At 41.3% G+C, this 15089-nt stretch overlaps 1 protein-coding gene across 1 annotated transcript; it reads left to right on the top strand.

The window, feature by feature from the left end:
- The first annotated feature begins 9433 nt into the window (after window positions 1-9433).
- On the top strand, window positions 9434-14413 carry LOC103362262 (zinc finger protein 703-like). Its single transcript, XM_008288570.1, has 2 exons — window positions 9434-10064; window positions 10905-14413. Exons 1-2 carry the CDS (start codon window positions 9822-9824, stop codon window positions 12453-12455), a joined length of 1794 nt encoding a protein of 597 aa, XP_008286792.1. The 5' UTR covers window positions 9434-9821; the 3' UTR covers window positions 12456-14413.
- The last annotated feature ends 676 nt before the right edge of the window (window positions 14414-15089 follow it).

Raw genomic sequence — 15089 nt, 5'->3', positions numbered from 1 at the left:
ACCCCATCTGAACCCAACAAATTTATCTTGGTCTCATCTGACCAAAGATTGTGCTCATCAGGTTTCGTTTGATGTTCTTTAGCAAAGCTGCATCTTGAGTTTTGTGCCGAAGAGAAAGCACTTTTTTTTTCTTGGTCCACAGAGGTTGACATTATGAACTGTCATTAATTACCTGTCCATCTGAGATTTAGAACACTGTCCACGACATCATCTTACGAGGATGACCACTGCAGCTCTGATTAGTGGTATTATGGCTCCTTTTATACTTCCTCATTACTGCTGCACCTCTGTTCCCACTGGGTTTTAGTTGGTCACTGATCTTCCTGTATCCTTTTTCCACCTTTGTTATGTCTCATGATCCACTTTCTGCTGTTCACAGGTCAGTTTATTATCACGATTTTTATTATCATGCAGTTTGGCTGATTGGAAATCACAAGTGTTTTCACATTTGTTCCATTGAGTTTCTACCTTAAGGTCTGTATTTTCGTTATAGTCTTTTTTATTGTTCATTAGAGGAAAACCTCCATGTCTCATCAGATAAGTTATTGAAAGGTGATACAATTCAGGATCTTTTGACATTTAGGTGACACTGCACAGGGGTGTCTTCTCTTCTCTTGTATAGTTTATAAATGTAGCCAAAAGTACATATTTAACACACTTGTGTAAGTTCTTATGTCGTAACACATCAGCTAAAAGTACTTAAAAACAAGCTTGAAGCAGAGTTTTCACATAGTTAGCATGAGCTAGCTAGCCACCGTTCATAAACCTGCTGGCATCATTTGAGCGAACAAAACCAACTATTGTCAGCTAAATATGAAAAGCCTGCTTTTGTTTATTTCTGTCGGAAAGCAAAGATCCATTGTTTCTTAAATTTGTCATAAATTTCGGCACAAGTCACAAATTAACTGACTTTTAAAGTCATGTTTTGGCAGCAGCTTTAAAAAGCCTCACACATTTAGACTAATTTTAAAATAAAAGACCACAACAATGCGGACATATCCGCGATTTACAGCTCTATAAATGTCTGTCTTTGTTTGAGCTGATTTATTTAGAACCACATCAAAGACAAAAATGAATACACTATCAATCACTCTTTAGCTTATAGCTCCTCAGTACAAACACCGTACGTGACTTGCTGTAGCAGTGGGAGTCTTTAAGGCCGGCGTTAGTCCTTCTCTCAGAGTTGCTTCTATTGTTTCACCATGTCTTTGATTATGTTTTTAAGATAAAGGAACCAGAGGAAACCTGTCTGAAATTAAACAACAACAGGAAGCAGTAATCACTCACAGTCACTGTGCTGCTGCCTGTTAATGACCAACTTCAAGGCGAGTCATGAGAAGTTAAAGAGAAGAGCTCCATTGTTAGCTGTGGCCTCTTTCTTAGTGGTTGACCTTTTTCTTTTCTGCTACCCTTCTTTTTGTCGGTCCTCTCTCCTCCCACGGACCTTTCTCCTGCTAACACTCCCCATCCTGTAGACATCCACACCTGCACTTTGCCACCTTCGAAAGGAATTCACAAACCAAGAAAGCTGTTTGCAGCAAGTGTAGATGGTTTAACACGACTTATCCAGTCCTGTTCAACGCTAGTCAGCATGGGCCTGAAAGAGTGGATGTGCTTCTTTAAGACTTTCCTTCATGTGATCACAAGAAGTAGAGGATCATTCTGGTTTAATTCAACCTGTTGTATTTCTGACTTTCTCTCCATCTCTGTTGTAGAGATTTCAGGAAACAAGGAGTAAAACAGCATGTATGTATCAGGGGATGCTTGACCTCGATCCAGCTTTGCTAAACATATTCTTCACTAGCTGACAAAAATCCTCAACCTAGCCTTTGATTGGGTGTACAACAGACATGCTCCCCATAGCTACTATGACCCAGGGGCTATATAACAGTTTAATGATTCAAATAACTGCATTTCAAATAACACATTTTTAGCATCTTTCTGCTCATTGTTTTGGTTTCCTGGCAACTAATTTACTGCCAGAAATTTAGAGGCCCAACCATATTCAATACACCGCTTGATCCTCTGTAGGGGCGCCATCCTGGGCAGGTCTATCACAGGGCTACAGACAACCAAACACACTTACATTCACATTCTTAGACCTCTTAGACCAATTAACCTCAGCATGTGTTTGGAGGAGAACCCATGCAGGTACAGGGAGAACATGCACAGAACGACCCCAGGCCAGGAATCCAACCCAGGACCTTGTAGCTGCGAGGCGACAGCGCTAAACACAGCACATAACATATAAATGCATCATGTTTACAGCTTGTTGTGCCTTTACCCTCAAGCGGTTATAAAATCTGTCATCACTGGGCATTACCCCTTTGTGTCCTGATCCAGTTTCAGCAATAACGATGGGGAAGTTTTTTTGCTCAATGGACCGCATGATGGAGACTATTTCATTTTTGAGTGTTTAATTCGATTTGAAGTTTGTTTTCAGACTGCATTTGAATGCAACCTTTGAGTTATTAAATGAGGGCTAACAGGGTGACAGCAGTTCTGTATACTTCTACTATGATCATAATTCTGTAAGACAGCAACCAATTTGTGCGAGCGTGTAAATTATTGACTATTAGATTGTTGTTATTATATTAGAGCTTACGAGGTCATACTTACTGGAATTTACCTCAGCCTTGTGTGTTTAGAAATGTATACTGTACCATGTGGTGCAATGCAAACTTTCAACGTGGGGTCTTACATTTTGAATGGACTTCTACTGCCTCGAATATTTCACACAAATCCTAAGACTTTCACTCACAGATTTACAAGGAGAGAAAACTCTGACATCTGCAAAAGCAATATCTCCAGTGGTGGTTTTCTTGTTGTTTGTGGAGTTTCTATGAAGGCCTTTCCAGGAGCCGAACACTGTCCTGTCAAACCTGTGCTCCTGCTGTTTCTGTGTCGCTGCTGTCTCCTCTGCACGCCGTGACCTTGTTTCCTGATGAGAGGGTGCTCCCACTCTCTGCTTCTTATCACCGATGCGACATTGATGGATGGCTCTGAGTAGCTGTTCTGCTGTTGAGGTCATCAGGTCAAGGCACCAGTTACTTTAACCAAATATTTATTTTTCAAACGGTGGCCTGATGCTGATTTTGGATCATTAACAAGGGCCATAAAAAAAAAAAAAAAGACATTTCTAAAATAAACAGCATGTTTTGAAGGAATACTGCTTTTACATAAGTATTAATTTATCACCCTCTTTTTCTATTTACATGGGAATCATTGCTTTTGAAGATTAAGCAGGACCCTGCAAGACATGTACAAATATCTGTCAGCTAATTCACATTATGCAGCCTTTTGCCCACAGGTTATGAAGGATTAGGAATGATTTCGCATTCAATTGAGGCTGCAGAGGATTCAGAGAATCAAAGCCCCTCAGACTCGGACTATTTTGGGCTGCTGCTAATAGTTCTTGTCAGCCGTAATTTTTAAGTACTTTAACCAATTCATTGTATAATTAGGTTAACAAAATTAGCTCATTGCAAAGTCAGTCAGCAGGCGGTAATGCAATAAAGTTATTAACATTCCAGATTTATAGAACCATTAATATAGAGGTGATCTGTCTTTATCACATTTTTCTTCACTGGTAAAAATGGCATAAATTAATAAAAAGAAATTAGACTCCGGTGTGACATGCTTCTGTACACTTTATTGATTTTCTTTTTGTGCTAAAATTCGCTCGGAGCAAAATCCATAAGACGAATGATGTTTCACTCCACGTGTCAAAAATAAAAGCATCCTGAAAGTTTAAGTAAAAGGATGAAAGCAAAGTACGGAGAGAGTTTAACAATAATACATGTGGTTCAGCTTGGAAACAGGCGAATAAATGTTAGGAAATGTAACTGCAGCTTCTGGGAAACATGTCACCTGTGTGCGCATCAGTCAACTTTCTTGGCCTTTTCTTTTTTTTTTTTTAATGGTGTGACTTACATAATGAAAAAGAACAGCTTGTACTGTGTATGTTATGCATGTTTTTTGGTCATACTGAAAAAAAAATGGGTCAGACAATTGGACATACGGCATATAATCATAATGTCTGATCTAATTTTGGCGTCACATCAGAAACATGTGGCCAGATGGACAAACTGCCACCATAATGTTTCTATTTATAAGCCTGATTAACGCTAACTGTTAACTAGTGCGCTAACTATGACAAATATATATATACTATAAAGACAGAAATTCACAATAACAGTGCTCAACGGCCTGGAATGTAGAAAACACAATAGGGCTACTCAAAAATGTTTAATTATTCAGTCAGAAACTCTCAAAGTCTATTCGACTAATTGGAACAACGTTTTCTAAACATTCATGGTCCCCAGAGAATAAGCTGTGGTGACTTGTCCCCTCATTTTTCATGCAGCGCCACCAGCAAATTAATTTTTAATTATCTCATGGTGTTTCTCAAGATCTCTTCAGAGGATTGAAACAAAATTTTGCACAGATATTTGGGGTCCCCAGAGGATGTACCCCAATGACTTTGAGTATCTCCTGGATTTCCATGTTTCGCCACCAGCAGATTGAAGTTTTTAGTTGTCCAGTGACTTTGCTCAACATCGCTTCAAAGGATTGTCAAGAAGTCATTGTCTCCAGAGTGTGAACCATACTTACTTATAACTACTAATGATATCCTCTGAGTCTTCACGTGATGCCACTGGCAGGTTAAAAATCCCTAATTATCCTGTGAAATATTTCAAAAGCTTAAAAGAGGAATTGCACAAACATTTATGGTACAAAGAGGATGTACCCCACTGATTTTGGTAGTCCTCTAAGTTTTCATGTTGCATCGATAGCAGGTTAATTGTCGATTGCAATATCTCAGTATCTATTTAAAGGATTCCCACAAAACTGTGTACTAACATTCATGATCCACAGAAGATGTACCCCACTGGCTTTGAGAAAAATTGTTGCGCAGATGCCCAGTGGATGAGCTGTAATGACTCTGCTAGCCTATGATTTTTCCTCTAGCACCACTTGAGATTTAAAACAAAATGTCTTGATGTCTGTTTGATTAAAGAAATATGGTTTACATGTTCCTGTTCCCATCAGGATAAACTCTAATCATTTTAGTGATCATTTTTTTCACCTAATATCATCATATCAAAATGTGTTTAAGTGTGTTGGAGTATAAACAAAAGCCTGCAAAACTACAGACACTCCCGTCAGTTTAAGCTGATTAGAAAGTGTTAGCTTGCTTATAGAATCTTAGCCAACTGCCTTCATTTTAGGGAGATTTTCATGCTTTATGTTTTGGAACTACAGTTCTAAACTTGATGTCACTGTGAGTTAACTTAAACTTTGTTATTTTTAATTAATTTGTTTACAATTTGGCAAACTGTCACCATTAACAGTGTGCCAGATAAACTCTTTGCATTTTCTGTTTGTGGTGTGCATATACATGTGCAGAAAACTACCACTGGATTACTTTGATGAGGAAAAATGTCAAGATTATCAGAGAAGTACTGGATGCACAAAGAACTGCTTTGCTGTGTGGTTTCTAAATGGATTATGGGTTTTGGTATTAAACTGAAGATACCATCAGGAAATGTAAATCAAACCTAATCAAGTCTGTGTGTTCAGATTTTACAGGACAAGAAAGATTTTGACGCAAATTGTGGCTTATGCCTCAGAGTGCTTTCTGCCAGAACGCCACCCTAAGCCATAACGGACCTTTTGCGATCAAAAACAAGCATCTGGACTTGTGAAACTCCGTTTGGTGTTTGCCCTTCATGCACTCATCAGTTTGTTGACAACGGAGAGAATGATGACTCATGTGACTTATTCTCACTGCTCACTTTGTTCTCTGCACCATTACACTCACAAAAGAGCATTTTTAGTTTTAATATGGGGTTTATGTATCGCGTCCCGGCACACACACTCTGTGAAGTTGTCAGCAGACTCTTGTTGGTGGACATTCCTGCTCGCTCCTTTGATCTGTGTTTCACGAGCTGGAAATTATACGATTCCAAATGACATTCGAGCAAAGTTTAGTTTTCCAAATTCGTTTGTGATTGTGCGGTTTTATTTAAACGCTGCCTGGTCATATGTCAAATATTTGATACACACAGCTTCGTGATGCATTGCTCATGATTTCGTGGTCCGCAGATTGTTTGCTTTGTTGCTCAGATGAAGTTGTTTTTTTGGAAACCACAGCATCATTTAAAGTCAAATCTTTTTTTTCTCAATCGAGGTTGACAGCCTTTTGGACAAATGCTCACAAAATGTTGTGCTTTTTTTTGTTCGTGCATATCATGATTTTGAAAGCCATATATAATACTGTTTGGCTTGAAGATAAGAACAACATCTGTCCACAATTTCAGGGCATATAATTTTCCGGTTTATGAATACAGAAAACATTCATGCTTATTAATTTGTCCACCAAAATAAATGCATTATTTCTTTGGAAATCCTTTTGGCCTTTGTATAAACGTAAAGTGATACATGTTGAAGTTGCTCTTACCAAAATGTCCACAAATGTAACACAAAGTCAAATCAATCACATTGTTTTCCTCCTAATGTGGCACAGAGTTATGCCCAAAACGATTTCATGTAAGCTTACATTTCAGATCCCTTGACTTCAGAGGGAAATATTGGACTTTTTGCTCAACTGAATTTATTTTACAGCTGGCTCTTCATTAAGAAACACATGAAAGGAATGCATACAGTTACACTCGTAGTTCCAAGCCTTTAGCTTGTGTATACAACGGAGACATTAGGTCTCTACACATCACAAATGGTTTAATCTTTAACCGTGTGATGTCTTCAAAGTAATTAACGTTGTCAAATTAGTGTAAAAAGTAAAATATATGCTGCTGAAATGTAGTTGAGTCAAAGTGTAGAGTAACAGAAAACAGAAATACTGTTGATATAATTACCAAGCTCCTCAAAACCATATTTATGTCAGTGTTTGGGTGCCAATCTTCCATTTCTGCCCTCTGAAATATCAAAGAAGCAAATATAAATTACATACAAAAAAAAGAAATCACTGGGTCAAACTGAATTGATCTGCTGGTGCTCTTTTGAAACTTCCATGTCACTACTTTCCATCCATTATCTATACACCACTTAATCCTCACTAGGGTCGCGTGTCCCGACATTGTGATTCTTAAAAGGGCATGGCCCTTATTTTGGACATTAGGGGATAGTTTAAACTGCATTTTGTCAATAAATAGTATTAACAACAATAATAGACTGTATATGAAACTTCTGTAGCACCTTTAAAAATGGTTTGTGCTTTACAAAAAAAGGAACAGAAATATCAGCAATGACACAACTACAAAGACAGAAAGGAGAAAGATGGATAATGGATGGCTATTTTCCCTTTTTTTTTTCTTTTTTTTTTTAAACAGTGCTTTTTTTGGGCTCCTGCTGCTGGAATATAATCTTTGCTCTTGTCATTTGTTTTCCAGAGTGGTGGTTTTTAAACTGACTGAGCTGTTCGGACTGTAAGGGGGAGTTTGTTGAAAAGATTTGGCACTGAAACAGTAAAAGCACAGTTGCCCTTTGTTTTCGGCCTGGACCATCAAACTTTTAACAACTGATCCTCTGATCTGAGGGGTCTGGGTAAGGAATAAGGGGTTTGTAGTTCTGAGATGTTGAGTGGAGCAACAGCTAGTTTTACAGTACGAGGTGTGTCAGAGAAATTTTAGGACTGGTGTCACAAAAGATAGATTTCAAATCCAAACTATAAACTACAAGTTTTTCCCTTTGAGGTAATCCCCCTGGAGTCTAACACACTTTCCCAGCCTTCTCTGCCACCCCGCCATGCACTCCTGGAAGGATTCTTCCAGAATCCTCTGCAGCTCCGTCGTCACAGCCTTGATGGTGTTGACGTCTTCAAAACAGGTCCCCTTGATGACCCCCTTGAGCTTGGGGAAGAGGAACAAATCCCACAGAGCCAGGTGGAGTGAGTAGGGAGGTTGCTCCAACATGGTGATGTCCTTCTCAGTCAGGAACTGTCGGATGCTCAGGACATTGTGAGCAGACGCGTTGTCATGGTGAAGCAGCCATGACTTGTCCTGCCATAACTCTCACCTCTTCTCGCACACTGAACGAAGCAAACGTTGCAGGATCTCTTTGTAGATGTGCTGGCTGATTGTCTGAAGGGGAAAACTTGTTGTTTGTGTTTTAAATATATCTTTTGTGACACCAGTCCTGGAACTTGTATGCAAGAAGAGTTTTTCTGCTAATGAGCATTAACCCTATCCAAGACTTTCATGTTGCCATATGTTGAAGGTCTTCTGCGGGGTCCACTGGATCCCAAGAAAGAATATGTGCAAAATATTTGTTGGTAGTCATTACAGACTTTAATTAATACGTTAATACATTTTCTGATAAGTTGACGTATTTTTGGTTCCAAATGCATGACAAATGTCCCTCTTTATATATATATATATATATATTCAAACATAAAAAAACACAACACCTGTCACTGTCCAAAAGTCCTGAAAAGGGTAAAAAAAACAAACAAACACACACACTAATACTTTACATTTTTTTTTATATGTTTTAATAAACAGGTACAAACTCAAAAAGCAGAACCTCAATGCAACAAAAGCAAACTAACCATGACCAACACACAAGTTAGAAAACCTGTGATCCACCATGTTTGGCATAAACCTGACCAGGACTTCCACAGTGAATAGTCCTGACAGTGAAGCACAGAGGTGGGAGTGTGATACATGGGCCTGTATGAGTGCAAAAGCTATGAGGGAAATTGCATTTATTTGCACCATCACTGCCTGTGGATAAATCAGAATACTGACTGAGAAGACGACTCCCAGTCAGCAGAAGCTTGACAGAAGGAGAATATTCCAGCACGATAATGATCCAAAGTGCAAAAATCATACGAGAGTTTCTGAAAAAAGAAAAGTGAAAACTAAAACCAGACCAAGTATGTTGGTTGACTTGAATCCAACAGAAAAGCTTCGGGGTGTTTTAAAAAGAAAGGTAGAGCAACACACCCCCTCCAGCAAAGAGCAGCTAAAAAGAATTGAACAATAGCAGAACATTAGCTTGACACTGGTATCCTCCATGCCCAAACAGTTTGACAGGAATAAATGAGCTAAAACTATCATTAATTACATATTTGCCGTGTTTTTCACTGTTTTTCATTATTAATTACAGAATTCCACTGCTTTTGTTTGGACTTTTTCTGGCACTCTTGCAGCCTCATTTTCATCTTTTATTTTTTTCCTCCACATTGTGACAGAAAATGGAAATATATATTTGCGTAAAGTGCAGGTGACTTCAAACTATATTTAAGCGTAGTAACTGTGTAAATGTAGTTAGTGACATCCCTCCCCCTGATTAGCACAGTTCATAAATCAAAGCAGTGAGGATTGTCACTTGCAGGCAGACGTGGCTCCGCCTTTACGCACGTCCTCCCCGCCCCGCTCATTACCGATGCGGCCACCCAGCGGACACACAGCGGCTGCTGCACTTTGAAGTCCGCCTGTTGTGATCAGTGAGCTGCCGAAGTCCGGACCGAAGGCACGCAGTGGGACATTTCCTCTCAACGCTCGGGAGTCTACGAAGCGATCTCTGGTCTTTTTTTTAACGCCTCGACAAGAAAGGACGCTGTTGTGCCGTTTCGTGGACTTTTGTTGTTGTTGTTGTTGTTGTTGTGGATTCGAAATCGGAGTGTAGGAGCCATGTCGGAGCTGAAGATGCTTCAAACCAAGTAGCGCACCGGGACTGAGAGGCTTCTCCGTCCTTCGGGACATTTAAGGACGCCCAGCTGTGTTTTTGTGTCTGCTTGGATTACATTTACGCATCACAAAGTAACGCACATCTCAAAGCGCTGCGCCCTCTCTCCAATGAAATATCTCCCTTCAGGATCAGCTACGGATCGAGTCAGTCAGCGGATCGAGCTCAGTGAGACCACCGACTCTAAAAACTCTCGTCCCGGTGCCGTGGTCTCTTTGTTGACCCCTCTGGACCCACTTCGGCAGGCAAAGCGGCTCCCTATCCGAGTCATCAAGATGTTGACGGCGCACACTGGACACTTGCTACACCCGGAATATTTACAGCCTCTAACGTCCGCACCAGTCAGCATCGAGGTATTTATTGTCTGTTCTACTTTTATTTTACGGAGAAGACTGTTGTTCCTCTGCAGTGTTCCTGATTTCACAGCAGGGAGGAGAAAATGTAAAGATATGGTAAAGACAAGCCCTGAGTAGGAGCGAAATCACAGAAAAACTCTAAAATAAACGTTTCCAGCTTCAGCTTTGTGTTACTTCAAACTCATATTCTCTGGTAAGATCCTACTGATCTTAATAAATTAACCCAAAATTCAAGTTTATGATTAAATTAGCAAAGCAGTCAGTCCATAGATTTACTTTTCTGATAATCAAATCACTGTTTTGCATTTTTTTTTAGCAGCTAAAATCAGATTTTCTCTTCTTTTCAGCTATTTTATTGAAGTAGAGCACCAAGTTCTAATTATTTTTGTTAAATATCAAAAAAATATCCATCACAACTTCCCAGAATCCAAGGTGAAGTCTTCATGTGTCTGCTTTTGTTTAAACAAAAGCATAAAATAAGATATTCAGTAAAATGATTAAATGAAAAAAGGAAAAAAATATTTTACTATTTTTACAGCTTTTGCTTGAAAATGCTGATTATTTTTCTGTCTTGCAAATCCTAAAGGTTTAAGGCTTCACAGCCTCCTGGATGCTATATTGAGCATTTTCAGCTCCTTTGCAGGTTTATTACAGACGGAGCAGTAAACCGTTAGGAGCTTTTAAGCACTTTACGGATCTACAGAAAGACACAAAAGCTTTAGTGGGTTGCTGAAGTTCATTTGCTTTTTAGAAAGCGACAGAGCGCAACATTTTTTTTTGCATGAAAGCCAAACAGTTCCTTTAAAAAAATGACAAGAATCTGTAATTTTGTTGTAGCTGGATGCCAAGAAGAGTCCCCTGGCCCTGCTGGCTCAGACCTGCTCTCAGATCGGTAAACCAGACCCTCCGTCCTCCTCCAAGCTGGGCTCCTCCTGCAGCCAGGGGGACAAGGAGCCCAGCAGCCGGTCATCCAGCCTGAAGCTGGGGGAGCACCGCCCCTCCCTGGACGATAAATCCAGCTTCAAGCCTTACAACAAAGGCAGCGGAGACTGTCGCAGAGACACAGTCACCAGCAGCAGCAGCAGCAGCAGCTCCAGCAGCGATAAAGCCGGCTTCAGGGTGCCCAGCAGCAGCAACGTTACCACTAATGGAAATTCGAGCAGCGGCGGTCAGCAGAGCTACCCGCCTCACGCTGCTTCACCCAGCTCCAGAGGCAGCAGCAGCACCCCACCTGGACAGCAGCAGCATCACAAACAGAGCCAGTCTCCTGGTGGACAGCCCACCTCGCACTCCCACACTGCCAACGGTGAAGCTGCACACGAGCAGGGCAGTCCCACGAGCACGAGCAATAACAATAATAATAGTAATAATCCCAAAAAAGACATTGATGTAAACAAGGCTGGCTCAGACAGTCCGCATCACGCCAACTCCAGTCTGGTTCGAGCCAGCACAAACTGCAGCAACGGCAGCTCCGACGGCGGTTCCAACCACGATGGAGGTAAAGCCGAGCCCTCCCAGCCGAACCTCGGCCCCGGACACATTACCCCCATCTCTCCCTACAAGACGAGCCAGCCGCTCTTCCCCCTGCCCTCCTCCAACATGGGCTACCACGGATCTGTGGTGGGGGGATACGCAGGCTACCCGTCCCAGTTTGTTCCTGGGCTCGACCCGACCAAGTCGAGCCTCAGCGTGGGAAGCATGGGAGTACCAGGGAAGCACCCGAGCTCCAGCCCGCTCACGGGTGCCTCCCCCCCTTCCTTCATGCAGGGTTTATGCAGGGACCCGTACTGCCTGAGCTACCCCAGTGTCTCCCATCTTGGTGGAAGCAACTGCAACTCCTGCATCCACGACCCGTCCTCCACCCTCAAATCCAGCTTCCCTCTGGTGTATCCGTCCCACCCGCTCCACTCCCTCCACCAGAGCTCACTGTCGTCCAGCGTGTCCTCCTCCCTGTCTCACCCCCTCTACACCTATGGCTTCATGCTCCCCAACGACCCCCTGCCTCACGCCTGTAACTGGGTCTCTGCCGGAGGGCCGTGCGACAAGCGTTTCGCCACGTCAGACGAACTCCTGGCTCACCTCCGCACGCACACGGCTCTGCCCGTGGGGATGGACAGCAAGCTGCTCTCGGTTTCCTCGTCTGGACCCGCCTCCTGCCACCTTCACCTCCCTCACCAGAGCAGTCCAGGCTCCATGCCCAGCTCCCTCTCTCTCAGGGCTCCCCCCAGCCTGGGCTTAGCTCGCTATCACCCCTATAGCAAGGTCCATCTGCCCCCTGGACCCTCGTCCATCTCTCTGCACTCTCTGCCCACCACGGGCCCCTACTACCCCCACTACGCCCTCTACAGTCAAAGACTTGGTTCTGCATCTGCTCTTGGATACCAGTAATACGCAGCACACTTAAATGTTTATCAGAATGGTGCGACATGTTTTTTTTTGAAATACGCCTATTTGTCTTCTGGCAGAGAGTTAAATCAGAACACTGATGGCACTCTCTTATCTGTCTCTTAAATATGAAGCTACAGGCAGCAGCCAGTTAGCTTAGCTTAGCATAAAGCGGGGGAAAACTGGGGAACAGCAGAATCCACCTATCAGCAACCGTAAAGCTCATGATGTTTAAACTAAAATCATGGCATGAAAACATCATGACTCAAGACTCCAGGCGAGAAATAATGAAACACGTGGCTTCTCATAAAACGTGAAATTGTTGGTTGTACTTTATGGTTTAAACTTTTTTAATCCTTTGAACCTCAAGCAGTTATTGGGCATGTTTTGCCCCCATTCTTGCCTCCTGTTTTCTCTGTTTAAACACAGCCTGCAGGTCAGCCCAGTTCACCTGAAATGCCCATAGGTGTTACTAATGCTGGACAAAAACAAAAAAGAGAACTCTACATACTATCGCTATTTTACAACTTCCGCATCGTCTCCCATCTACTTTGTGCAACCAGCCTGCAGTTCAGTCGACACGTGTCATGTGACTGTTGAGTCACTAATAGCTTCACGATTACACAAATGTGCTCAGAATTCTTTCTCTTTTTACAGAATCTGATTCATGCAAATGCTTTATATTTGGCAAATTTTTAAACAAAATGCGTAGAATAAAGTGATTTTGATGAAATATTGTGTTTTTAAGCTTAGATTCTGAGTTTCCTGATGAAATGGCATGTGATCAATTCAAAGACCATTGGAGCAAAAAATGTTTCTGCTTCGATAAGTACTGTAATTTGGGCATTTTTAAAAAATAAAACAACATGGCGTTTAAACCTGCAAGTGGGTTCTGGAGCTCAGATGATTCTACTAACATCATGTAATGTGTTAAAGGTGCAAGTCTGTATCATCACACTGAGCCACGCTAGCTGTTTCCCCCTGCTTCTATTGTTTATGCTAAGCTACGCTAACTAGCTGCTGGCTGAAACATAATATTAAGCAGGCAGACATCACGGTAGTGTCAGTCCTCTCAAACAGGAAGCCATTGGGCACATTCACAAAAATGTTGAGCTATTACTTTAAGTTAGTAGTTAATTGTGGCAAGTTGCTGCTTTCTCTGACTTCAGACCGGATTTGTGGAACTAGGAAGGGGCGCGCCAGTCCTGGATTTTGACTTGAGAGCCGCTTCACACTTGGTTTATGCTTTATATATGAGATGGTGTTTCTAATCAGTCCCACTCCTAAAGATCAGAGGACACATGGCTCTTACACGTCTGCACATTGCTTGGATACTTCTGCAACAGACGTGACGGCCCTGAGGTGACTTTGGCCGCCCCGTGGGCTTGGCAAATTGATGGTTGGACGCTGTGTAAAAAGCTCTTGGATGTTCAGGGTTCTTGCTGCAAATGATGATGATTTAGTGCAGAAAAATGCGGCGTGTCCGGGATGGCAGTCAGCAGCAGCAGCCTTGGGCTGATGTAAGCCTGGCCGCGGCCGCCTCCTCCCTGCAAGAGATGCATGTAAGCTCAACACAGCAGACACACTTAACAGCCCCACGGTTTGTGATGATTTGTTTTGGTTCCTTATGTTTGGTTTATTCCTACTGAGAAGTTGTATTTATTTTATACGGGGAATCTGATTTTAATGTTTACCATATAAATCTGTTCTCATTTTACGGTCCTCTGAGCAGACATGTGGGAAGCCAGATGACAGGTGTTGAATATGTCGTGTCTTAACACTTCTTCTAGAATGAATGTTGAAATCACATCTCGCTCCCAACTCCTTTTTGATTGTTTTTATTTTCACAGCAAATCAATAAAACTGAGATGTGATATTTTTTGTAAAATTGGAGCACCCTGTGGGGGGATCCAACGAAAGGGGAGGTCATATTTTGGTAAATAAATAACACTGAAGATGTATATTTATTCTGTTGTCTTCATTTCTAACACAGTTAGACAGCAAGGAGACGTATTATCTTTGTTTCTATACAGCTTCACGAGTCCAATAGCAGCCACCAACAACTTAGATTATGATGTTTAAGTATTCTTATTTAGTTAGAATATAGCAACACTTAGATTTTTAATGATAATCTTGAACCCTAAGCAGTTTTTGGCATTCTTTAGTCCTGTCACAGTTTTTACTCACTGTTGCCTCACAACAGTGAGTAAAAACAACAAAAAACTGGAATCTACACACTATATATATTTGACTAATTGCATTTTTAGTTTGGATCCATACATGGAAACACACTCTGCAGTTCAGTCCACAAGTGACTGATTTTTTTTCCTGTGACTGTTGTTCACAGCTGAGGCACTAATCGCATTTTGGTTGCGCAGAGAAGCGCAGAATTTTTATTTTTTTTTTACAGCATCTAGTCAGCGTAAGTGGTTTATTTTTGGCAATTTTTAAAATGAGAAATCTAGAATACAGTGATTTTGATGAAACATTATATAATATATAAATATATATAAATATTATATAATATATATATAATTATATTATATAATTTTCCTGATGGATTGACCATCACAGATAAGTATCTCAAGGAACATTGGAACTTTTTTTTTTTTTTTTTTACGACAACATACCTTTTAA

The sequence above is a fragment of the Stegastes partitus genome, unplaced genomic scaffold (genome assembly GCF_000690725.1).
Source record: "Stegastes partitus isolate 25-593 unplaced genomic scaffold, Stegastes_partitus-1.0.2 Scaffold566, whole genome shotgun sequence".
In the NCBI taxonomy this organism is placed as follows: Eukaryota; Metazoa; Chordata; class Actinopteri; family Pomacentridae; genus Stegastes; species Stegastes partitus.
Note: the sequence above shows the minus strand (reverse complement) of the source record. Positions and strands in the feature narration are given on the sequence as shown.